The following is a 26,687-nucleotide window of genomic DNA, read 5'->3' on the forward strand; positions in this document are numbered from 1 at the left end:
TGAAGAGCACCAGAAACAGTGACCACGTGGCAGGCTTATAAGATTTTTTTCTGATTATTTAAAATTCTTTAGAAGTAACTGTTTAAACAAAAATAAGAACAATGTATTCTGGGGTTTAAAACATGTAAATAAAAGTAAAATGTATCACAAGATCGAATACAGACTTGGAGGGGAGAAATGGAAGCATGCTATTATACTACACGTGAAGTGAGAGAATATCACTTGAAAGTAGTCTGTGACAAGTTAAAAATGTCTACCATAAACCCTAAGGCTACTACCTCACACCATATTTGTATATTAATTCAAAAAGGACCAAGAACCTAACTCTAAAAGCTGAAACTGTAAATCTCTTAGAAGATAACATAGGCACAAATCTTTGTGACCTTGGATTAGGCAACTGCTTCTTATATGATGCCAAAAGCATAAGCGACAAAAGAAACAGATAAACTGGACTCATTCAAAATCAAAAACTGCTGTATTGCAAAGACACCATCAAGAAAGTAAAAAGATAATCCCCAGAATGGGAGAAAGTATTTACAAATCATATATCTGATAAGGGTCTAATATCTAGAATACATATGTTCAAACAAACAACAAAAAAAACCCTCTTATAACTCAATAATTAAAAGACAACCCAATTTTGAAAAAGGCAAAAGTTCTGAACAGACATTTCTCCATAGATATACAAATGAATGTCTATGCAATAATTTTTAATCAAATGTTCATAGTTGTATTATTTATAACAGCCAAAAAATGGAAACAACTCAAATGTCCATCAATAGACAAGTGGATAAACAAAATGTGGCCTACTTATATAATGAAATAATATTCAGCCATAAAAAGGAATGAAGTACTATCACATGCTCCATCACGATGGACACTGAAAACATCATGCTATGTGACAAAAGACCACATACGTACATGAAATGTCCAGAACAGGCAAATCCATAGAGACAGAAAGTAAAACAGTAGTTGCCAGAGGCCGAGGAGTGAAGGAATGGGGAGTGACTACTAACGGGCACAGAGTACATATGAGGCTGTTTTAAAATTGATTGTGGGGCAATGACTGTACGACTTTGTGAATAAACTAAACACCAAAGAATTATGCGCTTTAAATGAGTAAATTGTATAGTGTATGACTTATATCTCAATAGAGCTGTTATAAAAAATGAAACATTTAGGGATAAATCTGACAAAAGATGTGAAAGACCTGTACATTGAAAACTACAAATATTGCTAAAAGAAATGAAAAAATACTAAATAAGAGATATAGCACATGACCTACCTATTCCTCTTTGAAGCATATACCCAAGAGAATTTAAAACACACACATACACACACACACACACACTCACTCACACTTACACATATACACGGAATACCAATCAGCAAGAAAAAGGAATGAGCTGTGGCTACCTACAGCAACATAGATAAACTCAAAATAATTATGCTACATGAAAGATGTCAGAAAAGTAAGACTATATATAGCATGGTTCCATTTATACACAATTTTAGAAAATGCAAACTAATCTATAGTGAGAGAAAGCAGATCACTGGTTGCCTGGGGATGCAGCAGAAAGGGGAGAGCAAGAAGGGCCTCTCCAGGTTTGAGGAAATTTTGGGGGTTAGTATGGGCTGAACTGTGGCCTCCCAAATTGAAGTCCTAACCCCCAGTATCTCAGAATGTGACCTTATTTGAAGACAGGGTCTTTACAGAGTGATTAGGTTAGAATGAGGTCATTAGGGTGGGCCCTAATCCAATTTGACTGGTGTGCTTACAAGAATAAGACACACTCACAGGGGTACATAGTGAGAAGGAGGCCATCTATAAGCCAAAGAGAGACCTTCAGAAGAAATTGACCCTGATGGCACCTTGATCTCACACTTTCAGCTTCCAAAACTGTGAGAAAATACATTTTTGCTGTTTTGAGTACCCAGTCTATGATATGTGTTATGCCCGGGCACACTAATACAGGAGTGACTGGTAAATTCACTATCTTGATTATGGTACTGGTTTCACAGGTCTCTACGTATGTCAGGCTGTCCACTTTAAATATGTACTGTTTATATTATGTCAACTATGTCTCAATAAAACTATAAAAAAGTACGACAAATGCCACTGTTACAAAAGCCAAAGACAGACCTGGGAACTGTTTTGGGTCAATGAACTGTGTCTCTAGAGACAACACTGAAGTGGACACAAAGGCCAGGGCTTTCTCCTGCTAAAGGGAAAGGCAACAGGCCATCTGCGCAGTCTTTCTTGGGGTGGTTCTGTGGTCTAGTGGGGTAAGAACCTTGCATCCCTCTGTGGGCCCCCAAATCAGCCGGGAGACTTCCCAGGTTCCTGCCCCCAGTGCAGGCTGGCCCCTCGCCCACCCCTTGGAGCAAAAGCAAATTTCTTTTACACCAACTATGATTCTAAAACACAGTATCTGCTGTCAGAGAGCCATAGTTTCATAGCCAGGATGCTGCTCAACTCCCTCTCGTTTTGGGCCCTGTTTCTCTCCCGTCTCCTCCCCTCCACTCTGCCATATCTGCCTCTTTGTCATTTAGACTGGGAAGCAGACCACTGGGCACTGCTACAGCAGAGCACAGCGTCCACAGTGTAACACTGGCAATCTGCTCCCCACCGGGTTAGTGGCACATGATGTCTCCAGATGCCTCTGGGTCCAGCCCGCTTACTGAACACATCTTTATTCATCACCCCTTGGTGCCTAGGCCCACCTGGGTGCCCAGGTCTATCTGGAGAGCAAGATACAGCCAGCAGAACAAACCGTGATCTCTAAGGGACAGTGTCAGGGCTAAAAACAAGAACAGTGGAGCCAGAGACGGGGGCCAGATGTGTAGGAGGGGTGCAATTCTAAGTAGGGCTTTCTCAGCAGCAGAGACTGAAGGAAGGTGAGTGAGCCTCGCAGACAACTGAGCAGGTAAAGAGCAGACCAGGCACAGCAGATGGGCAGGGTAAGGTGCAAGGCCAGAAAAACCTAGGGAAGCACTGAAGCACAGCAAAGAGGCAAGAGTCTGGAGTTGGTAGGAGGCAGATCCCGTGAGGCCTAGAGGTGCTGTCAAGGAGGGCAGGCTCAGCTATGTGCTGCACAGATGACTGGATGCAGCGGGGAGCAGGGCACAATGACAAGACTGTTGAGGTGACCCTGGCAGAGTGATATGGCCCTGGAGGGCAGCAGGCCAGCTGCAAAGACAATGCATTCTGCTCATGGTCTCACAAGGCGCATCCCCACCCAGCCGTGGAGAACAACACTGCCCACTCCAGGGGGCCTTGAAAGCTTGGAGGTGCCAGTTGGACATAGGACACAGGACACATACCTTCCTTGGCACAGGCCAGCCCGCCGGATCCCCCGCCAATCACCAAGAGATCATAGTCTTGCTGCCCTGTTGAGGTAAGGGGTGAAGGTTGAGAAGGAAGAGCCAGGATCATCCCAGAAGGTGACACACAATTTCCAAAGGGCAAGCAGTCCCATCCAGTTAAAAGTGGCATAGGATCAGTTTCATCACATGGGAGACCCCACTCTGTGATGATGAGGGGGTGATATATCACACATGCAGCAGAAGGCAGTGACTGGGTGCACAGTTATCTGCACAAGACCTGAGATTACTCCATGCCAACTTCTTCTGGCAAGGTGTACAAGTGCCTTTTCACACTCCCCACCACCACCACTCAAGGAGAATTTAACTGATAGGACTACTCTGAACTCCAACATCATCTCCAACATTCTGAGCCAGACACAGGACTCAAACATTTTTCTTTTATCCGCCTGTTATGAAGGTTACCTTTGTTATAAGTGAAGGAGAACAAAGAGCTGCCCCTGCATCAGCCACGCCTCTCAGAGCACCATCCAGTGCATGCTGGGCTCCAGAGGGAACCCAATCTGAGCTACAGCAAGAGCAGCAAGGCCTTGAGTTCCTCCCTGAAATGTCCTTGAGGCTCACTGTGGTGTCATCTCAGAGGCAGCGTGCCCCTTCCACTCGTGAGCCTGGCACAGAAGACCAGTTACATCTTTCCTGCCCTGCAGAAGGCATTGCCTATCTCTCTTCTGCAAACTACTGGCATGGAGGGTAGGCAAAAAAAAAAAAAACAAAAAAAACCCTAAAAACTAAAAAGGGGACACTGAGGAAGGGTGTGGAGAGGGTAGGTAAGGGTAGGTGTGTCCTTAGGTGAGGCCGGCCTGTGACCGATGGCCCAAGTCAGGGACACCCAGCACCAGGCACAAGCCTGCTCCCTGTGAAGAAAGAAAAAAATAATAGAAAATGATCATAGGCGGGGAGTTAGGGGTGGGCACAGACTGCTGCCAGGGCATCCAGAGCTGGCCGCTGCTCCCAGGCAAAGCCCAGGGTCGCAGATCTGCTATCCAAGGCCAGTGCGCCTGCCCCACACCAGCATCAGAGCCTGGCCTGTCAGTGAGAAGGCTGCGGCCATCTGTACAGCCACCTCGACCTTCCTGGCTGCATCAGAAAATGCATGGAGTCCCATGCCTCTCAGGGAACCTGGCTCCACAAATGCCCCACAGACCATGGTCTGGGGTCTGTGCTCCTGTAAGGATACAGGAGCTCAAGCCTAGAGGAGGCCCTGGCATGCAGTTGGGACAGTCTAGGGAGCAGCTGCCCAGTGGGGACACTCAGCTGTGCCCACCCCACAGCCAGGCTCACCTAGGTTCCCTCTAGCTGGCAGCATTTGAGTGCACCTGAGATGCATGTACAGGTACGTGTGGATCTAAGAGCCACAACTCGATTCAAGCGGCCAGTCTGAAGTGGACCCAATTCCAAATTCCACTCAAAGACTCTGAAGAGGCCTTAAACTGCTGTCAGTTATTCCGATGGCTTTGATATGAGCCTAGAGAACAGAGGACCAACTGCTGGTTGGAGAAAAGCTACTGCAGGATGAGGAGCACAAGCCTGCTGGGCAGAGCCAAATCTGACTGCCTATGGTGGGGACAGAGGGGAGGTTTTGCCTAGGAGCATGCTCCTACCTTCCATTGCAGGTGCTGTTCCTTCCTGCCATCACAGCAGGGTCCCCAGCTGGGTCTAGACACCCCTAAGCCCCAGCTGTGCCCCTCAGCCAACTATCAGGCAGAGGGCAGGGTGAGCAGCTGGCCGTTTGGATTGTGGGCTTATCTTTGGCAGTTTGCTCTCCTCACCAATTGTGCACACCCAGGAACTCTCTGTGTCTGATAATCACTTGCAAGAGGCCAGCAGTGGAGCTTGTATGTGTAAGAAATCTGCCTTTAAACACATGCTGGTGTCTCAGTAGCCTGCTGGGGAGGAAGGACCCTGAAGGAGCCATGGTGGGCAGGGCAGGGGTTGTTGTGCAGGGTTACCTGGGATTACCTGTGCACTCCATGCACTCAAGTGCCTCACAGGCTCATCCTCCCCACCTCAGACAGGCACAGCAGTCAGGGCTGATCCTGGAAAGTCTGTCTGGCCTTTGTGTTCTGAGCCTATTGTCTTTTAATATTCTGCTCTTCTCTGAACACAGTGCCTAACACAGGAACCAGGAAGTGTGACAAGGCTGAATGAACAGTGTGCTGCTCTGGGAGAACCACTGGTAGCAGATGTTAGGGGATAGATAATAGCAACACTGTCATGCTGGTTCCTGTTCAGGGGCTGCATCAGCCTCCTTCAAAGCCTGGGACAGGGCAGACATCTTCCTGCCCTCAGAGAAACTGGAGGTGAAATGGAAAAGGAGGCTCAAAGTCAGACCAGTGTCCTTCCTGGGAGTTGGCACAGTCTCCAGGCCCTATCTGCTCCTCAACACTGAAGCCCTGGGGGCAGAATCCTTGCCTCCTGCTCAGCTGGAAACAAAACACTCCACCCCAAGGCCATGGGGTTACCCTCAGCCTGAAGGGCCCTGTGTGTGTGACCTCAGCAGCAGTTCTTGTTTACGGATCTTTTCCTTGGCTCCCCTGGATTTCCCAAGGCCACAGCAATACATAGCTTTGCTCATTTAAGCATGTGGTCAGCCCTCTTTCTCCAGTCCATCACTGGCCAAGGGCATGGTCACTCTTCTTCCCACAGCTGCCATTTCTGTGAAAGAGCCTTTATCCCATCCTTACCCAGGCCCCTCAACACTCCCAATGGGGAGTTGTCCAAAAGCAGGTCTGGAGGTGGGTTATGGCACAGGCATATGGGGTATGTAGCACCTGATGCTTGGGGCCAGCCATACCACCATGGCAGATGTGGTGGCACTGTGGGACAGCTCTGGGAGATTGGGTTCCGACTCTCCTGAGTTACCAGTCCCTGCTCCAAACAACGGTGGCATCTTAGTACTGGTGGTCATGTGATTACTGTCCTGGTTTGGTAAGTGTCCCTGTGTCATATATCCTCCCCTCCCCCAGAGCACCTGCAGAACAGCAGCCAGCAATGGGTGCTCAGAGTCCATCTGTTCCCTAGAGTCCCCTCACTGATTTCCTGCATGTGCATGTATGGAGCACTTGCTGTATGTGGAAGCTAGGACCTTGGGGAGGAGGTAGCCAGGTCTGGCCAACAGGGTGTACTGGGGATGGCCACCGGTAACCCAGAAGGTGGGCCATCATCATAGTCAGGACTATAGTTAATAGCAGGCTGGGAGTGGGAAGGAGCGAGCACAAGTCACTCTACCCAGCAGAACTTCTGGCACGGGGGTCCCCCAGCTGTTTCTCCGTCTGGAAAGGGGATTGAAGGTGGCTGGAAGCTAGAGGAGTTCTGTCCCAGCTGAGACTGCCTCACGCGGGGACACCTCCCACTTGGACACCCCTTCTGTACACCAATGCTCGCATATTCCTGGCCAGACCCCACCCTACCTGCTGCGTCCTGCGCCGCGCCCCGCACCCCGCCCGCTACGACCGGCGTACGCCACCGGAAGCGCCCGCCAGCTCCTCGCAGCGCCTTCACTCTCGCTGCGGTCGCCGCCATAGCTTCGGGGCCTCGGCGTCCGGGCTGCCCGCCGCGCTGCCTGCGCCGCCAGGGTGTGTACGCCAGGGCGAGGTGATTGCGCGCGCGGGCTGTGGGGACCCACCAGGAACGGGTCCGACGTGGGTGGGGGTCTTCTGACCTTGGGTGTGAGTTTCTGGATCAGGAGTAAGGGATTCCAATGGCGGGGTTGGGTATTCGGACCGGGACGGAGGGATCCGACTTTGGGCAGGGGACTCTGGACAAGGGCGGAGGGGTGGGTACCAAACCGGATTGAGGGAGTGGGAGCTCTGTGCTGGTGTTGCAGGATCCGACGGGGAGTAAGGATCCAGAAAGGAATGGAGTGTCCCACTTCCCATGGAAATACAGATTCCTGGGGGCGGGGGGGCCGGGGGTCCTGTCTCTACTGGAGAGCTTTGACCTCGTGACCAAGTTGCAGAGTCAAGGCCCGACTCACCATGGGAGGGTCATGCTTTATCTTTAAGCTGGAATCAGACCCTTGGAAGTGGGAGAATTGTGGAGGCCCAGGCCCCAAAAGGCTCAGTGATTCCCCCCAACAGGTTCCCTTTTGGAGGCCTTGGGCAAGGCCCAAGGAGAGCGGTGTCATAGGTTAATGTAAGGTTCGGCCGCTCAAAAGAGTCTGACTCAGGAATAACAGGCGTGCTTTATTCAAAGGCAGTTGTTCCCGAGGAAAGGGGCCAGAGAAGTCACCCCGGGCGGTGTCGGGGCAGGGTTTTAAGGGTTGCGTTCAGGAAGGGGAAGATTCAAAAAAAGCAAAAGCATAGCGTGAGGCGCTTTCATTGGTGCAGCGGTTTGGCGCCACAGCGTAGTCCTGACACCCGCGGATTGGTCCTTGGGCTTCAGGTGGCTAGCAGGCGGGAGCTAGGGGCGGAGACCTGCTGCTGGGCAAGCCTTGGGGCCTTTTCTGGGAACACTGGCCTTACAATTAACACAGCCAAACACTAGTAAAGCAGTGAGGACAGATTTTATTCAGTAACTATTGATAGAAGGGGAAAGAGCGGAGCTCCATTTTGGTTGATTTGCTCAAATACAACTGGGTGTTTTAAAGGAAGAATGAATGATTGGGGATGGGGGGACGGTGCTTGAGAGAGAGGAGTGAAAAATTACAAAAAGTAGAATGGGGGCTTCGTTCACGTGACACCCACCTGGGTTTGCTAACTGGCACTTACAGAAGTTAGATTCCTCCTACAGAGCCTGGGAGATGAGGTGCGTCCTCAGGTGTTGGCTGGAACAGTCACATCTTTTGGCAGCCTCAGGTTTTCTCAGGCATCTTAACTGCTACAGGGGTCATCCTAGGAATGCAGCCTGGAGCTGTTAGAAACTATGTTGGTGTTTGTCCAAGTCTTTATAGGCCAAGGTTGAAATCTAGTTGAGAAGAAGACTCAAAGAATCCCAGCTAGGATTTGGTTAAGGAAATAATATTTTTTTCTTGTTGAAAGAAAGAATTAAAGTCCATTTTCTGTTTGATAGCTTTTTGCTCATTAAGGACTAGATGAACCGGCTGTTTGGATTTGGCAGTAAAGGATAATTGCTGGATGATGCAAGCTATCAGGCATTTAATGAGGAGGCATTTCTATGGAAACAGAAAAAAAAAGGCCAAGATTAATTGTTGGAGCTGACTGTAAACTCAATTTTTGAGTCCTGAGAGTAAACAGCTGAGATGAGTTTAAACGTTGAGCTCTAAGAGATCTCTAGATAGTGGAGTGAGGACGCCTGATTGATTCCTGGTTTGTAATTTTAATGTTTGCGGTGATGGCATAGATATCAGCATGTCAGTTAAGATTATTTCCTGGAACAGAGCATGGAAGCTGCAGGAGTTCAGTGGATATTCTGAGTGGCCCATACAGAGGTTGCCTGTACATGATTTATTATAGTTTGAAATTTATATCAAGCTGTCTGGCTTCAGCATGTGGGGCTTTTTCAGATCGTGGAGGAAAGGGGCAGCTACAAAACATCCTGAGTCCCAGTAAGTGTCTGAGCAGTCAGATTTCAGTTCTCAGTGATGCCAGTCAGTCAGGAGGAAGGAAAGTGGAAACATCAGCTTGAAGAGTTAGAGCCAGATAGCGAAGGAAACTAGAAATGATTTGATGAGGGCTGATACAATGTGTGAGATGGCTGAATGGGATCTAATTCACAGGTAGATAATAAAACATTAAAGACAGTGAACAGGAAAAGGAGCTGATAACCTACAAGGGTGTGTCATTTTTCTCCATTGAAACAAATTTCTCTCTACAGCCACTTGCCTTTTTGATCAATGATAAAGTAATTATTCTTGTTTAAAATAATTCCGGTCTCATTAAAATTGGCCTGAATTATTTATATAAGTTCAATAAGAATGGTAATTGTCCATACAGGCCTTTTTAAGTTTTCTTTGTGGAACTTTTTATAGGAATCTCAAATTTTTTTTTTTTTATATATAATCTCTTAAGGCTAGGAAATCAAGCCAAGAACTTAACATCAAACTTTACCTTGAGATCTGGATGAATTCTCAAGGTCTCCAAAATATCCTGTAGTTCCTAGGCCTGCCAGGAGGTGACGTTCCTTGCTCACCAGAAGGCTGGGAACACTGTAAACCAGGTACCAGGCCGTTTTTCTAGAGGGCTTATAAGCATTGACTCAATGAAGTCGACCATAGTTCCTTAGAACTATCTGGTCATAACCGATACTGTGTATCATTTTCAAATATGACATTCCTTGGTAGCATAACCAATGTTTTTAATTGTGCCCTATCAACAAGAAGGACAGATACTTTTTGAACCTATGCAGATAACTATATTGCCATGAAAATAAGAATACTCCATAATGGTTTCTGATTTGGGAAGGGATCAAGCAGGGAGAAAAAGGTAAGTGCTTCAATTTTGCTCATATAGGTATAATTTGCTAGATTGTTATGAGTCATAGATAGCTTAAGAAAAAAAAGAGGGTTTTTTTTTACATCCACAAAATAGAACATTAAAGATCCAACAATATTTCACACAGATGCCATAAAAAAATTATAATCATCCTTTATTAGTGTACTTAGTCCCATGTAGTTAATTCTTGTTCTCTTTGAACTTGGTTAGCGGTTTCATGAGCCCATCAGTGTCTCCGGTAGAGGTCTGGAGGACCTTATTTACGGCAGTGGGGTGGTTTTGTTGCCGAAAGAAACATCTGAACCTGTAGAGAATTTTTATGACTTTATTTGAGCCAAACTGACCACAATTACCAGGAAGCAAAATTTCAACAGATTGAGAAATTGCTCTGGAGAATGGCAGTTTTGGAGCTTACTTTATACATTAGAATAAAAGGAGAAAATGTCAGGAGCGTTACATGAAATCCATTGGTGGTTGATTAAGGGGGCAGGAGAAAGCAAAGGGGAGAAATCTCTGGGATTTGCCAAAAAGGCAAAATAGAGAAACACATACTTCTTTTACATTGGTGGGTACAGGATAGTTAATAATTAACATTTATATCACATAGAGATGGTATTGGGAGAAAAGATAACAATGAGGGGTCCCGTAGTCTCCTGCTCTGGTGCCCGAGGTTGCTCCCTGAGGTGTCTGGAAAAGAATATTACTCTGACCTTTCAAAAATATGTTATTACTAATTGCAAAAAGACAGTAGGCTCACTTCAGCTAAAGATTGTCTTCAAGGAGACTACAGGCCTAGGACTGACTACCTGACACGACTCGCTTTCAGTTAGGAATTTTTACGTTTGGACCATCCTGTGTGCTTACTTTCAGTCTCTGAGTTTGTCTGGCCCTCCCCTGAGCTTGTCAGGTGTGGTATGGCCCCTTTTTCATCCACAGTCTGAAAGTTATTTAAGCCATGCCCATGAGATTGATGCTGGAGAGCTCACTGGTGCAAGAGTCCAAAGAGAGACCCCGACCTGGAGCTCCAGTGACCAGGTCCTTGTCTTATGCCTCGAGAAAGAATTTGAGGACAATCAAAAACAGCAAGCAAGAAAGCACAAGTTTTATTCAAGCCAAAGTACACACTTAAAAGTGCTCACAAGAGGAAAGACCTGAGCTGTCTGAGTTACGGCTTTTGTTTTCTTGGGGGAGGGCCTGTCCCAAGGTTATCCAGACTGCCTCCTGGTCTTTGCTTATTTCTCAAGCCACCTGGAGAGGAGGGGCCTGCCCAGGGCCATCTATCTTGTGTCCAGGCTTGGCTAGTTTCTGGTGCTGGAATCTCAGCAAGCTCTGCGTCAGAACAGGGAGAGGGCTGAGAAAGGGACTAAGGAAAAATTCCAGAGCATATCCTGGAGGGGTGGGGGAGCTTTCCTAGGCTACTTGTCCGGCCTCAAAATGCCCAGAGTACCCATCATAATCCTTTCCATGGGTCTCAGAGACAGTCCCTTTCTGTTGAAGATGAAGTACTCTGGCCTGTATCCGATTGCAAATGCTTTTGGAGGAAAATTAGAGTGAAACAAAAACTACCTGTGAATGACAAAAAACTTAAAATGGCCAGTTAAAGATTTGATGAGAGTTCATTAGTAAAAACAATACATTTGACATGGAAATTTGGTTTTTAGAATGTATAATATTTTAAATAATAAATTATGACTGATAATAATATACAAAAACTTCGTGAAAAGCGAGGTCATTGACATATTTATAGGAACTTTATATATAATTTCTGACATCCTTATATTAATGACATTTACTCATATAAATATAACTTATAGAAGGTTAAGCAGCATTTTTTATTTGAATATGCCCATCATGAAATTTAACATATCAAATAAACCTAATTAGTTTAATATCTCTCTTTTATAAGGTGAAAGAACAAATCCTTTGAGATCTTCCAGGGACCCTCTGTGAAACCCCAAAGTCAGTTTGAGATCAAGAAGACTTCATATAGGATATGATTTTTGGGAAGCGGAAGTTGTCACAGATGTCAAAAGGTTTAAACACTTGACTAATTAGAGTCTCAGGGTCACCGTGAAACAATACTTAGTTATCTAGTTAACCAAAGTGACAATAAAAGATTTCAAAAGTAAATATAGGAGGAAACACAACTATTAAAAAAAAAAAACAAAACCTTGGCTCTTTGAACGTGAGAAGACTATGTTCTCCTAAGTAATGAAAGCCATAATAATGACAACATGAAGCATAGGAAATTATTTTAAAAACATAGAATCTTTGTTTCCTAGGCAGATTACTTAAATGGTAAAGAAGAACCTTCTATAATCTCTTAATAAAAACATACCAACAATCCAGGACATTTTTTGTTTTCACAGAAAGAACATCAAACTCTAGTTTTACATCAATACACTATTGATATTAAAGCTCATTTTTTAAAAAACTTTATATAGAAATCCATTTAATCTTAGCTGGCTTTGACCTAACATAAAATTCATTTTCCACAGACCTGCAACTTTATATTCAAGTTTTTTTCCCCCTGCTTTTAATTTTACTTCAGGGCAATATTACTCTCCTTTCCTTAACAAAAACACATCCTACATTCTTTGCATACTTCTCATATAAAATCATCCCTATTTTCCTCCCATACATTGTATAAAAAGTTGTTTCCCTTCGTTCTTATTGTTTCTAATAGTTACACTTTTCATTTATTGATTATAATTTTATAACCATTAACAACCTTTATTTTACAGAGAAATCTAGGAAGTAGATGATTGCAAATTGTCACATACCAGTATTCTATAGCAGATTAGCAAATTTTATGAATACAACATTTCATAATCTGTAGAGGTATATGCTTTTAATAGTATAAATTTTAGAAATGTGGCACAAACATGTTTATTAACAGACCCAATTCTCCGTACCATATAAAAATAAGAAGCCAAAGGTATATAAAATTATGCTTAATAATGAATGGTTGGTGTAGCACTTTATCTTAGTTAGAAATTTTTTAGATATTCAATGAATATATATTATTTAAACTAACTTGGCATAACTCTAAAGTTACAAGTTACCAAAAAGATTTTGGAAACTGATTTTAGAAAGACATAAAACACAGTTATTGCTGAAATAAAGTTAGACACAATAGCGACTCAGTTCGATTCAAATCACATTCATCATTTATATAATCTTTAATAGATATAACATTAACTTATATGACTAAACCCAGTATAGAATAAATGTTTGCATTATATTTAACGTTAACAAGTCTGAAGGTATATACTTCTTTTATTAAATCAAAATATTAAGCTAGTCTTATTTACCTAAATTACATGAACTTGGAAAACAGTTGAATTGATTTCTGTATTTCTGGGAGTTTGGGGAAATTTTAGTTTACATAAGCACTTATTTTTCTCTAAGCTAAGTAAGATAGAGCTCCTTGAAGGGACTTTATAAATTAATTTGATAATCTAGAAGAGGGGAAGTATATATCACATGTACATACACACTAAACACAGATAGATGCAAATAAACATACAGATAGATAATACAGTTTTTACTTAAAAATTGTAGCCATGCATCAGGCATAAATACCATTATAGCTGACCCTTGAACAACATGCAATTTGAACTGCAGTGGTTCACATATATGTGAATTTGTATAAATACGTACCGTTCTGTAAGTGTATTTTCAATTCCTTATGATTTTTTTTTATGAACATTTTTTTAAATCTCGCCCCCCTCCACCCACTTCCATCCCTGATCTACAGATATTGCCCTCTCCCCTTGAGAACATACAGGGCAGGGCTGGAACCAGAGAGCTGCTGGGGTTCTGTTCCTAGTGCCTGACAGCTGCCAGAACATTCCCAGTTACCAGGTAGAGTAGGCTTTTGGTCTCTGTCCTGCTGGTCTTCAGGGACAGATGGCCAGCCAGCCCGCCTTTGTCCCCAGAATGTTCTTTGCGCTTTTTGGCCTGCTCTCAGCTGAGGCCTTTCTTCTGTCCCTGCAGCAGCCACACACACAAGTGCTATCCTGCCCCTCCCCCAGGCTTCTCGAAATAGTGGGTACAACAGCAGATTGAGATCTTTGCAAAGGCACCAAAGGCATTTCTAGTGATCTTTTACGATTTTAAAAATGAGCTTGGGAACCAGGTCATACAGTTTGTTCATCTTTGTAAAGAATTTTTAAGTCTCAGCGACTTATCCACTGATGCTTACTTACAATATATTTATGAAAAATGTTTCCATTTCCTTTAAGAAAACACGAGTATCATCTAGGGTGTGTTAAATGTGAAAATAAATACCCCAATGTTGCGGGGCTGGGCCTTGGTCAAATTTAGCTGAGTCAGGTTGGATGTGGTAAAGCACTTTTGTCACAAAGATCACAGAACTGAAAGTCCAGTTGTCAGTGGCCCATCTGCCTGCCTCCGACCTCGGCCTGAGTGTGGCGGGGGGGGGGGGCCTTGGCCCAGTTGCCAGCTGGGGTCTCAAGGTGGATTTGTAGTGATCAGAGGTGATGGAGGTCATGGTTTTGGGGTTGCCAGGAGAATACTTAATAATGGGTTTATATAAGTAAGGTGTTTTGGAGGTGATATTGTGGTTTTGGAAAAGAGGGCCTGTCTCTCGCCCAGCTCTGTGTGCTGTCTTTGAGGAAATGGACGCTGGATGCACACACTGTGGACCTGTTGGAAAGAAGTAAGTGAGTGGGCAGATTCTGTGGTGACAGGAAGGCCCCTTCCACTGCCTGCAAGAAGGGAGATGAGTGTGCATCCCAGGAGGCAGGCATCACTTTAGGTTGGGCTCAGCAGGTAGGCAGCAGGCCAACAGAAAGGCTCTCCTGAGTGCATGGGTTTCCCAGGGAGAGGGGAGCTGGGCTGTTCTTCTGTCTCCTGCTTCCTTATGGAGAATGGCATGTCCCTTTCCCTTTTTGGAACTGAGAGGGCCCAAAGCCAAGGGTTGCTTGTGTTGTTTGTTTTCCACTGTGTTCTTTTTATTCAGTTCAGTGGCTCTGTTGTGGAACCATTGCCACTATTTCCAGAACTTTTTCATCCCAAACAGAAACTGTACCCATTCAGCAGTAATTACCCCTCCTCCCAGCCCCTGATAACCTCTATTCTACTTTCTGTTACTATGGATTTGCCTATTCTAGATATTTCATATAAGTGGAATCATACAATATTTATCCTTTTGTGTCTGGCTTACTTTACGTAGCATAATGTTTTCAGGGTTCATCCACGTGGTAGCATGTATCAGTGCTTTGTTAATTTTAATAACTAAATATTCCACTGTATGAATAGGCCACATTTTGTTATCTATTCATCTGTTGAGGGGACAGTTGGGTGTTTTCTATGTTTTGACTATTGTGAATAACGCTGCTATAAACACAGTTGTACAGCATTGGTTCAAGTCCCTGCTTTCAGTTATTTTGGGTGTACACTTAGGAGTGGAATTGCTGGGTCATATGGTAATTCTATATTTAACTTTTTGAGGAACCATCAAACTATTTTCCATAGCAACTGCACCATGCTACATTCCTGTCAGCAATGTACAAGGGTTCCAGTTTATCTACATCCTCACTTGTTATTTGCCTTTTTCTCCCAAAATACCCATCCTAATGAGTATGAAGTGGTATCTCATTGTGGTTTTGATTTTCATTTCCATAATAACTAATGATATCGAGCATCTTTTTATGTGCCTGTTGGTCATTTGTGTATCTTCTTTGGAGAAATATATATTCAAGCCCTTTGCCCACTTTCTAATTGGTTTGTTTTGTCTTTTTGTTGTTGCCTTGTAGGAGTTTGTTATATATTCAGAATATTAGACCTTCATCAGATACATAATTTGAAAACATTATATCCTATTCAGTGAGTTATCCTTTAGCTTTCTTGATAGGGTTTTTAATTTTTTTTTTTCTTTCGTTGCCTGTGCTTTTGGTGCATATCTAAAAATCCATGGCCAAATTTAGGGTTATGAAGATTTACTCCTGTATTTTCTTCTAAGAGTTTTATAGTTTTAGCTCTTAAAGTTTTTGGTCCATTTTAAGTTATTTTTAAATAGATGATATGAAGTGAGAGTGCAGGTTTTCTTTTGCTGAAAGAAATTGAGTTGTCAGAAACATCTGTTGAAGAGACTCTTCTTTCCCATTGAGTGGTCCTGGCACCCTTGTAAAAAAAAAAAAAATCATTTGATCACAGACATGAAGGTGTATTTCTGGTCTCTCAAATCTGTCCCATGGGTCTTTATGTCTACCTTGTATTGGTACTCCACTGTCTTAATTACTGTAGCTTTGTAGTTAGTTTTGAAGTGAGGAAGTGTGAGTCCTCCAACTTTGTTCTTTTTCCAAAATTGTTTTGGCCATTGAAATTCCACATGACTTTTAGGATGGATTTTTCTATTTCTGCAAAAATGCCATTGGAATTTTGATAGGGATTGCATTGAATCTGTAGATCACTGGGTATTATTTATGGACAGCGTCACAATATCAAGTGTTCTAGTCCAGGAACATGGGACGTCTTTCCATTTATTTGTGTCTTCCTCATTTTCTTTCATGTTCTCGTGACACTATCACAGGTGCCACCTGTGGAGAACTCATAAAGGCCCAGCCTCCTCAGCCAAACCCAGAACTCCATTAGCAGCGTCTTCTGGTTCTGCCCGCCGAGGCCAAGAGCCATGCAGGGTGGAGACACAAGACACTGCACCAAAAGCTTGGCTTCTCCCCCTCAACCAGGGGCAAGATACCATATATGAAAAGTGCTTGGCAATCTACTTAAAAACTTGTTATGGCATGTTTCGAACATATACGAAAGCAGAGAGGGTCTGAGGGTGACCCTTAGCTTCCACACTTTCACCTCCTGGCCAGTGGCCAAGTTTCCTTACCCCCCATTACCCTTCCACCCTCATGGTGGTTTTGAAGCCAAGCCCCAGCATCATCCTTTCCATTTGCATCTCTAAAAGGTAACCAGGACTCTTCACCCCCACCCAGGGTTCGGATCCAAAGCAGGACAATTACAGGGTTCCGAGGCTGTCTCCCAGAGAAACTGAGTGACCGCTTCCTTGGCTCTTTCCAATGGCAGAGCAGCAGGCACTCAGGTCCCAGGACCCAAGACAAGAGGAGCTTCCCGTGTTTTATTTCCCCACAAAGGGCTTATGGGGCAAATCCCAGGCCAGAACATCTGTAAGCCCTGAATAGCTTCCTCTTCCATGTCTTTGTGTGTGTGTGTGTGTTCGTTCATTCGTTTGTTTGTTTTTTAATGCCATGACCCGGTTTTTCAACACCACCACCCTCCACTCACTCACTTGCTCATTCTTTTGTTCTACAAAGCTCTGGGCAGACCTGGATGTGTTCTCCCCCTATAGCTGAGTGGATTCAGCCTCGCCCAGCATAGCTGGGCAGAACAGAGTGGTTTTCCCAAACGGGGGCTCTGCTGTCAGGGACGTCCGGTGGGGTTGTGGGTTTAGAAGGGGAGGAGGCCAGTAGCCAGTGCTCAGCTGGTGGCCAGGGGCAGCCAGTCCCTCTCTCTGGGCCTCAGTCTTCCATACTCGTAAGAGAATCCCAGAACTCTCCTCGGGATTCTAGAGGACCAGGTAAAGTGAGCATGAAGCCTATTTTTCTAAGCACTGCATGGCAGCAGGGCACTACCTCGAGTGTCTCCCTGAGCCCCATGCCCCCAGCCCAGGAAGGCCCTATAAGGGCCAGTGGGAGGTGGGCATGGTGGGTGACAGGGAAGCATCACAGTCTCTGCACAGTGGGGCCACTCTGGCACTGTTTGGAGCCACCCTGCCTGTCAGGCATGCCACCATCTCTTGACAGGAAAGAGGAGGAGCTACTGGCTGTGTTTGGCTGGAGGACAGTTCTGACTGCAGGACAGGTGGGGCCCCTCCCTGCTCCCTTATCTTAGTTCTGAGGGATATGATGCTTGCAAGATTATGAACAGACAGACCTGAAGACAAATGTAAAAGGCAGATTCTTGCACAATTCAAGTATCATAGGGATTGAAATTTACAGTTGATGATCCCAGAGTCCACCAAGTAATTCACTATTTAAGTGGAATATTCCTTCTTTATTTAGATATTTATTTCTAACACTAAATTTTTTTAATACAGAGAATAAAACAAAATGGCCCATTATCACACCACCCAAACACACTACTAGTAATACAATGTTAAATAAAGCAACACAGGTGTGTGGTTAACATGCAGACAGGAGCACAGTGGAAAGTCACAGACACTTTAGGTGGAATAGGCCTTTCCCTACTGTTTCCTGTCATCTGCCCCCTAAAAGAGAGACGCTCTGCCCTCATCCACTTTGCCCTCTCCCCATGTGCTCCTTGCACGTGCGTGGCATGTCCTGCCCCGTGAGAGCCCTTTCCCAGTGGGGACCTGGGAGCTCCAGCAGAAAGATCAATTTTGCCAAGCTGGTGGGGCCCAGGGTCCACCCCATACAGGGGCAGTCACACTGGCGCCAAGTCCTGTACCTGGTTTCCTGCACCTGCCTGGGGCTTCTGGTCTTTCTGTAAGCTGCGTATTTGCCACCTTGGCCCCTTTTTCTCTTGGCTTCATCTTTTTCTCATTGATTCATATGTGCTCTTTGTAACTAACCCATGGTCTTATATGTCTCTTCCAAATTGATGGTTGCTTTCATGGGAAATGGAGCTTGAGCAAAGTGGTTCATTTCTCCTGCTTTTTATAAGGCACAGGTGCATGTGCCCTCATAGCCTGGGCAGTGCTGGTGAGGACCAGAAAGACTGTCCCCAGTGTACTGGGCTATTGCCACCTCTCTGGGGCCTTCCGTGCTCTCACCTCTGAGGGGGGAAAGGTGAAGGGCAAAGGTAGCCTCAGGGTTAGGGGTGATGGGGGCTGGATATTGACTCTGGTCATTTTCAGATTACAGTTTCTGTTAATCATTATCTCAAGGCAAAAAAAACTCCACATAAGTCTATCTGCCTTGCTCCTAAGCTCAGAGAAAGACTACAGAGGGCAGGCGCTGGCTGGGAAAGCCACTCTGAATATCAGTGTGGTGCTCGGAGCAGGGCATGGGCCAAAGATTCGGAGGCATTGGGTGCACAGACTGAGCATGTGTCCACTTGGCCTATTTAAGCCACATGGCTTGAGAGAACCTAGAGACCTGGGTGTCTGCATTCCCCTGAGCAGGGTCTCAGCTTTCCTGCTCGTTCTTTGATCTGTCTGCCAAGCCCCCTCCTCCTCGTGGTCAGGGTGTTGGGGTTTAGAGCCCTAGGCTGTCCTCGAGGGGTCTCCTCTCTGAGGCCCTCAGCCTACCTGCTCTCCTGGTTGTGCCTTTCCAAGTGGGAACTTCTTGGAGAGCAGGGTTCTGGGGCCTTTCTTTGTGAATGACCTGTGAGTGACCAAGGAAACTTCCCACATTCCTCTTTCTTTCATCGTTAACATGTTTAAGTCTCTGGACTGAAATCTGAGCATCTGCCCATCTCTGGGAGTCCAGGCCTGGCCCTGTAGTACTGGGTCCCAAAGGGTGGCATGCCAGGAGGAGGTCACGTTGCACCAGTAGCAGCTGATACAGCTGGCACGTCTCTCTCACACTGGTGCACACAGCAGGACTGGGGGTAGACTAGCTATATGTGGCTGTCCCCAAGGAGAGTGGTGAGTGTGCCTGGCCTAGGGACTGCCTGTGTCCTTATTTGGAAACTCACACAAGAATCCCAGACTGTCCCAAGTGGGTGCCCATGGGGATTGCACGTAAAGCTAGTCTCACCTATGCTGTGTGCCCTCTGCTTGGGCCAGCTGCGCCCTTCTCAGTAAGGGCAGTTGCTGACCCCAGGCTCTCTGAGAATGCAGTCAGAGAATGGGGCTATGATCACCAGGGCCCCCCAGGCAGGACTGTCAGACACCTGCTGTCTGAGGTTATGGTCCTTGCTAGAAGCTGTTTGCCATGGGAAAACTCTGCTCCCCTGGCACTGGGGCACTTCGTTGACCTCTTAAACCTTGGGCCGCCATCAGCACAAGGGGGACAATCAAAGAGCACCATTAAACTTAGGAGAGGGCAAGTGAATCAGGTGGGCAGCTCTGCACTAATCCAAGAGGTTTTAGGCTCCCCAGCTGGCTGCAGGGCTGCTTGGCCAGTTACAAAGCACTGAAGCCAGCTGCCTCTCCCTGGCTCCCATCCTCCCCCTTTTCTCCCCTCCTCCCTATCTTACCTTTGTCCTATCTCAGATGCTGGAAGTTTCACCCCTCTTGGCAGCCTTCTCACTGGGCCTGGCACTAGTAGTGCTATTGCTCTTCCTCAAATACTTTAACTGGTGGTTCGTCGTCTGGAGTGAGTTAGTCCTGAGGACTATCTACAAACTGCTCATGGGTGACAGCAAGGAGCAGCGCATCCTGCGTTACGTGCTCCAGCATGCAGTGGCGGGAGACCCACAGAGCGTTCTGGAGACCATCGACACCTACTGCTCACAGAAGGAGTGGGCCATGCATGTGGGCCCCAAGAAAGGTGGGTATTCTGGCTGTCAGGTGGTGAATACAGGAATTGGGACCCCAGGCCTGGCAGCACAGTCTCAACAGTAGTGGCCTATTATCACCCCATTTCTGGGTGTTGGGTTAGGGGCTTACCTGGAGCCCTGGGGGCCCAACCCGCCAGCCCAGCCTCTCCCCAAACAAGGGCAAACGCTGTGCAGAGACTCAGAGACCCATATCACTGTTCCCATGGGGAGGGAAAGACGTTTGACAAACCACCCAGGAGGCCACTTTTCTGAGTCCCTCCCTGCTTGCTACAGATTTTGATTGTAGGCAACAGCTGGGGCTGGTGCACAGTGGGCAGTAGGTTCCTGTGTGTGCCTGCTGGGCGGAAGGGTGCACAGTGCTCCTTGGATTCTGCTTAGCCCAGGCACTGGGCCCTTCCCCCAGCTTACTCCTAACCTTTGGAGTTCTGTGCTGCACCCTCTGCAGTTAGGTTCTGGGGACAGACATGACAGCCACTGTTCAGCACCCTCAAAGCCCTTGAAAGTGTCCATCTTGAGGGAGCCAGGCACGCCTTGAGTGCAGCCCATGGGCGGGGAGGAGAGGGGGCTTCTGTAGAGGGCAGTTCTTGGTTAGGACAAGTTGGAGTCAGCCAGGGACCATGGAAAAGAGAGAGGGACCAGTGTGTGCAAAGGCGAAGGGGCCTGAGGGACCAATGGAACTTGGAAGGTATGTGCAGGGGGACCAGGCATTGGGAGGGGCTGTTGCTTAATCAGAAGGAACCCCAAGACTGGGCATGGGTCTCCTCCCTCTGCCTGTGCTAACCTCCTCCACCCACCCCAGGCCAGATTATGGACACAGTGGTGCAGGAGCTGTGCCCCTCCATGCTGCTGGAGCTGGGGGCCTACTGCGGTTACTCGGCTGTACGGATGGCCCGCCTGCTGCCACCCGGTGCCCGCCTGCTCACCCTCGAGCTCAATCCTGACTACGCTGCCATCACTCAGCAGATGCTAGAGTTCGCAGGCCTGCAGGACAAGGTGCAGCACGTTCCCTGATGATAGATAGACATGAGGCTCTAGTGGGAGAGAGGGAGGAGGGCCCAGAGCATGCCCCATAGGGCACGTAGTTCAAGGCCACATGTATCGTGCTGTAGCCAGGCCCACAGCACCTCCTGGGCCAGATTTCACAACAGCTCTGTGAGGGCAGTCCGGCTGCCCTTTTTCACAGAGCAGGAAATTCCTAAGGCTGTCCCCAGAACCCCAAAGAAACTGTCGGTGGACACCCGCCTGGAAATCCAGGCGGGGTAGTCTCTCACCCCCATGGGCATAGATACTGATGGTAACTGTTCCAGGTAACCGTTGTCACCGGAGCATCCCAGGACATCATCCCTCAGCTGAAAAAGAAATATGATGTGGATACACTAGACATGGTCTTCCTTGACCACTGGAAGGACCGGTACCTGCCAGACACACTCCTCCTAGAGGTGAGTTGCCTGCCTGGGGTGGGCTGGCTACTGCTGCTGTGGCTGCCCTTTGATGGGCCTCAGCCTCTCTGAAGAGTCAGGTGCCCTGGCCGAGCCCTGCCAAGGAGGGCCCTGGGGGCCACAGGTGGCTCATGTTGGCCTGCTTCTGCTGGGGTGGCAGGGTGGGGTGAACCCATGTACCAGATGGTTTGATCTGAAAGGGCACAGGCAGAGGAGGCAGAACAGAAGCAGCCAAACAGCCGTGCCAGCTCTCCCAGCTGTATGGCTGGTGCTGGCTAGGGACATCAGCATCTCTCCTGCGCTTCTTCCTCTTGAGTCTCGTTGTTGTACATCCTCCTGTGCTCCCGTCCCCCAATCCCACCCCCAGACCGTCCCAGCCCTCAGTGCCAGTTGCTCAATCAGCACCACGTGGTGACCAGTGGGGCAGCCTTGTCCCCAGGAGAGTGGAGCTTGGGGCCCTTAGTGAGCTGACGTGTGGAACTTAATACTGATAACTATTCCCTTCTCCCTTCTGGGTGGTCAAGGGGACACTTAGCAGCTCCTTCGCTGTCACAGAGGGCTTGGGACACTTGCTTGGTCCTATCCCGGCATCCCTGCTTACATTGTCCATCCCGTGCTCTCCCACCTCACCTCCCCCATGGGCCAGACACTGCCCAGTGCAGGGGGGCCTTGAGCACAGAGAGCGTGGCCACTGGAGCCTTGTCTGGAGGCCAGGCAGCACCTCGAACCCAGTGGTTCTGGTGTGAGTGGAGGGCCAGGTGCCTGGACATGGTGGGAAGGAAACAGCACTGGCCTGGTGGGTATGAAAGGGCACGAGGGCACGAATGTTCTCGAAGGGGACAGATTTGGGGCAGTGAACAGGGGCTGTGTGTGGAGGGCCTCAAATGCCATGTGGGCAGGGTCACAGAGCTGTAGCAGGTGAGAGAGATGTTAGACCTGTCTTCAGGAAAGATCCCTGTTGGGCGTGTGGAGAGGGGGAAAGAATGGCTGTGGGGAGGGTGCCCGGAGCCTCTGGGAGGCGCAGAGCGCTGGGAGTGGACAGGGAGGGGATCTGGAGACTAGAAGCTGGACCAGTCACCTGCTTTGCCTGACACAGGAGGTCAGTGGTGGAATTACGAGGAGACCCATAGGGCAGTAGTGGGGCAGCTATAGGGTATGCCTTGGCTGGGGGAGGCCCACCAGAGGGGCATGAACCTGGAAATCGGGTATTGAGGGCAGAGATCAGGTGGCCAATGCAGCTGGGCCTGTGTCACAGGGAGCAGGAGGATTTCAATAGCTTTGGTGTATGGGATAATTACAGGGGTCTGCATTTACAGAAAAGCAGAAAATATTGCCATTTAGTAACTAGGAAACTAATAGTTTTCTCAGTGTTCCTTGTTCAAAGCTGGTAATTATCTCAAAAGAACAGAAGCCGTGAATGAGAATGGCTGTACCTTTTAAGCATGCATTCTGCAGCCCCCCAGCCATGCCTCCCCTCAGTCAGGGCTCAGGGACGGCAGGGGCAGGTGGCAATTCAAAGTCAGATAGCCACTTCGAGGAGGTCTCAGTCCCTTGTCACACAGGCCATCTCCACACGGCTGCTCTAGTGTTCTCACAACATGGCAGCTAGCTTCCCCGCCGAACCCAGAGGTGAGAGAGTGAGAAACAGACAGAAGGAGCAACGAGGGCCCAGGTGCCATGTATGACCTAGTCTCTGAAGCCACACACCATCGCTTCTGTCTTCTTTGTTTTTTGTCAGAAGCCGGTCACTAAGCGCAGGCCACATCTACCTGTTGAGGGTCAAAGAACTGTGTAGTTAGCTTAAAACTACCTCACTGCTAGGATCCCTGGTCCTCTGAACACCGTTTCCACCCCAAGGATGTTAACACAAGAGGTTTGCTCAGGTGTGGTGAGCTTCTGGCCGGAGGTCTCCAGGGGTTCTGTGTCCTCTGTCAGGAGGCACAGGGTGTCTGGGGAAAGGTGGTAAAGGTGCCAACTCCTCCCCTTATAACAAGCTTTTTTGAGGATGGCTAGGCCCTAGTACCTTTCAAAGATGACCAAAGTTTCTTCCCTTCATCCCTCCTTTCATGGCTAACTTGGTTTTTAGTGTCTGGTATCTTTCAATCCGCCAATAGTCCCATCTGTTGTCAGCAGTGCCTCAAGTACTTGAGCACAACACTATGGCCACACAAGGCTGGCACCCCAGTTCCTGACTCAACCTGTGCAATTCCTGCTCTAGACCTGAGCTGCCGTCCTAGGACCTGGGCCAGGGGGTGCTTCCTCCCAGGCTGCTCTCTGTTCTAGGTCTTTTTAGGTAATATTGCTGGAAAGTTTTTTGTTTTTTTTTTAAAGAGAAAACACTCCATGATTTATAGTGATACTTTCTGTTCAAATTCTGGCTGATGGGTTGTCCCACCCTGGCTGACCTCACAGCTATGTGCTTAGTGCAGCTCTGGCTGCAAGGCACTGTTTCCCCCACAGCCTACAGACTGCAAGTGACGGCAGCCACCACAAGGGCTGAGGCCCCTGTAATACTATGTCCTAGGGCACATCCCTGGAAGAGTAGAGTTATAGCCCCATGATTTTCAGTCACTTGGATATGCCCCATGCATATAGTCCTGCTGGTAATTTTAGATAACACCTGGGCCACGTGTCTTTGTTTTCCATGTTTGGGATCTCTTATTTTTTTAACTATTATGATTATGCTAAAAAAAACAAAGGCTTCTCCTTTCATATTCCTCCCCCAGTTTAGAGAGACCATGAATGCTAGACTTTAGTTATATCCAACCATTCCTTCCTTCTGCAGAGCCCAGGCCCAGGAATGCCAGCTGGCTACCCAGGGCCCAGGTGCTGTTGGAGGTGGGGGGTGTCATATGCTGGGACTTGGAGGTGTCCAAAGATGACCCCCGAGGGGCAGGCTTGTGAGTGGGGAGATCTGCCCCTCCTCCATACCCCAGCCCTACACGATCACCCTAATCAGGCCAGATGGCGCCTCCAGTGACTACCCCCAATAGCCCATGACAGGGCATCAGGTATTTCATGTGGAGAAGCCACGTTTTCTTGGCACCAGGTGATCTGGAGCCACTGGCCTTAGCGCTGTGGCCCAAATCCTGGCCCCATCATCTGCTCTAGCTGTGTACCTGTGTACCACACAGTTCTAGGGGCCATGGGTTCCGGAGTAAACAAAGGAGGAAAAGATCCTTCCTCACAGAACTGATGTTCTAGAGGTGGAACCCGTGCTCAACACAGCCCATTCCTATAGCGGTCGCTGCCAGGGAGGAGATGGGACAACTGCGGGGAGATCCTCGTGACCGCAGGAGCTGGGGTGGAGCCAACCCTGGGGCCAGACCAGTGTATGGGCCTCTGCCTGGCCAGGCACACCTGTCCTGTTGGTTTGGAACAAGCTCTCTGGGCACCTGACCCTCACCTCCTCCAACCATCTGTCCTCTGCAGGAGTGTGGCCTGTTACGGAAGGGGACAGTGTTACTGGCCGACAACGTCATCACCCCAGGAGCACCGAATTTCCTGGCACATGTGCGAGGAAGCGGCCGCTTTGAGTGCACGCACTTCTCCTCCTACATGGAGTACACACAGGTTGTTGATGGCCTGGAGAAGGCTGTCTACATGGGCCCGGGCAGCCCAGAGCAGCCTTGATGGCCTACCCTCCCCTAGGTCTGTCTGCAGTACACTTGAGGTCTGCAGGGCCAAGACCCTCTCCCACCGGCCCCTCTGCATGCAGCTCTAGGCTATCACATTCTGAATATACCCCAAGGTACTGGCTCAAGGTGCATAATCACTGCAATAAATCTAGAAAATATCTGTAAATACCAGATCAAGGCAGCTGGTAACTGAGAGAGTTACTCACCTTTACCAGCACTCCAGTAGGGTTTCCTAAGTGAACAGGTCCTTGGACACAGGAAGTGGACTGAAGTTGGGAAATCTGGAAACTGTTGGGCTGTGCACCCACAGCCTGTCCTTGAGGTTTGCTGTCACCAGGTGGCAGCAATGCCCCAAGGATGGCACTGTCCAATACACATGCTTTTGATTCCTCTGAGTTCTTTTGTCTTTTTAATAAGATGTAATTTTACTAAGATTGGCTGACTGTTAATAATCTTATATACCAATATCATGCTTAAAAGCATTAAAATAATGAAAGATCTAGATATTTAGATATGAGATCAACTTAGTGCTTTTCAACCAGTGCGCCTCTTCTTTCTCCTGATGTCTTCTACTTTGTCACTAAACACATGTCAGCATGACCCTTGACTGGATGCTAATGCTGCCCTCAGGCCCAGGGAACTTCCAGTCCCAGCACTTGTTTGGCCAGGCTGAGGACACAAGTCACAGCCCCACAGGGATATCTGCAGGCTGGGCAGAGTCCCCCACCTGGAGACTGCCTCACCTGGTAAGCCAGAATAGGGCGGTTGGCTGAACGGGTGTGGGGAAAGGGGGACTCTGCCTTGCAGCAGTGCCAGGCTCCGTCTCTTCAGTACTGAGCTCCGCTATGTGGCACTGAGTAGAGGCACCATCCCTGGTCCCACTCAGCCTGTTTATGGAAGAGATAGTTTGTTCCGAACAAGCAGCACAGCACTTCTGTAGGCTATGCAGCTGGCGAGTGATGAGGTAGAGCTAGTTTGCATCCATTAAATCCATAGATGCCCCCAAACCCACCCTGTCCCTCCAGCCCTAAGCCCCAGAGGGTTTGGACCTCTGGCCATCTCAGAGGCTCCCCAGTGATCACTTTGTCCTGGATGGGCCCACCTGTGCACAGAGAAGCCCCTGACCAGGACACACTGCAAGGCTCAGGACTAGCTAACCACCCAAGAGCAAGCCCACTCCTCTTTGCATGTGGAAAGGGGATCTCAGTGAACCTGTGAGTATGTGTGTGAGGAAACACCCATGGGGCCTGGAAGCCAAGCCACTGCTGAACACAGCAGACACCTGGGGCCGCCTTCCCCAACTCCCCACCTGGCAAACACGGAGGAGTGAGCAGCTTCTGTTGAGAGGTCTGAGCCATAGAAGAGAAGTAGTT

At 47.8% G+C, this 26,687-nt stretch overlaps 3 protein-coding genes across 8 annotated transcripts in view; 1 reads left to right on the forward strand and 2 right to left on the reverse strand.

Moving 5' to 3' along the window:
* The window catches only part of TXNRD2 (thioredoxin reductase 2), a 47,841-nt gene extending 40,919 nt beyond the window's left edge, over positions 1-6,922 (reverse strand). For 2 of the 3 annotated variants that reach the window (XM_016166931.2, XM_016166930.2), the window contains exons 1-2: positions 6,795-6,922; positions 3,325-3,390 (exon numbers count right to left, since the gene is read on the reverse strand). In XM_016166931.2, coding sequence (XP_016022417.2) covers positions 3,325-3,390; positions 6,795-6,906 — 178 coding nt within the window. In that variant the 5' untranslated portion in view covers positions 6,907-6,922. Of the gene's footprint in view, positions 1-3,324; positions 3,391-4,985; positions 6,499-6,794 lie in introns of those variants that run through there. The other variant, XM_016166932.2, reaches the window with a different exon arrangement.
* COMT (catechol-O-methyltransferase) lies at positions 6,822-25,824 on the forward strand. 4 transcript variants are annotated; one of them, XM_016166935.2, is made up of 5 exons: positions 6,822-6,959; positions 19,951-20,227; positions 21,037-21,230; positions 21,545-21,676; positions 25,109-25,824. In XM_016166935.2, exons 2-5 carry the CDS (start codon positions 19,951-19,953, stop codon positions 25,307-25,309), a joined length of 804 nt encoding a protein of 267 aa, XP_016022421.1. In that variant the 5' UTR covers positions 6,822-6,959; the 3' UTR covers positions 25,310-25,824. The 4 variants fall into 4 exon arrangements, with proteins under 4 accessions (XP_016022421.1, XP_016022423.1, XP_016022422.1 ...); XM_016166937.2 differs by having other exon boundaries at positions 6,845-6,978; XM_016166936.2 differs by having other exon boundaries at positions 6,916-7,052.
* ARVCF (ARVCF delta catenin family member) overlaps positions 21,676-26,687 on the reverse strand; it is a 56,698-nt gene continuing 51,686 nt past the window's right edge. Inside the window, exon 16 of the mRNA XM_016166923.2 lies at positions 21,676-23,445. Coding sequence (XP_016022409.2) covers positions 23,425-23,445 — 21 coding nt within the window. The 3' untranslated portion in view covers positions 21,676-23,424. The remainder of the gene's footprint in view (positions 23,446-26,687) is intronic.

This window comes from Rousettus aegyptiacus, unplaced genomic scaffold (genome assembly GCF_014176215.1).
Source record: "Rousettus aegyptiacus isolate mRouAeg1 unplaced genomic scaffold, mRouAeg1.p scaffold_m13_p_5, whole genome shotgun sequence".
NCBI classification, from domain to species: domain Eukaryota; kingdom Metazoa; phylum Chordata; class Mammalia; order Chiroptera; family Pteropodidae; genus Rousettus; species Rousettus aegyptiacus.

What these genes read in the sequence shown, in the direction of transcription:
- COMT (XM_016166933.2), top strand. Translation starts at nt 14,431, where the DNA reads ATGCACACACTGTGGACCTGTTGGAAAGAA. An exon ending in GCATGTGGGCCCCAAGAAAG is followed by an intron (nt 20,228 to 21,036) that starts GTGGGTATTCTG and finishes CACCCACCCCAG; the next exon opens with GCCAGATTATGGACACAGTG. An exon ending in CAGACACACTCCTCCTAGAG is followed by an intron (nt 21,677 to 25,108) that starts GTGAGTTGCCTG and finishes TGTCCTCTGCAG; the next exon opens with GAGTGTGGCCTGTTACGGAA.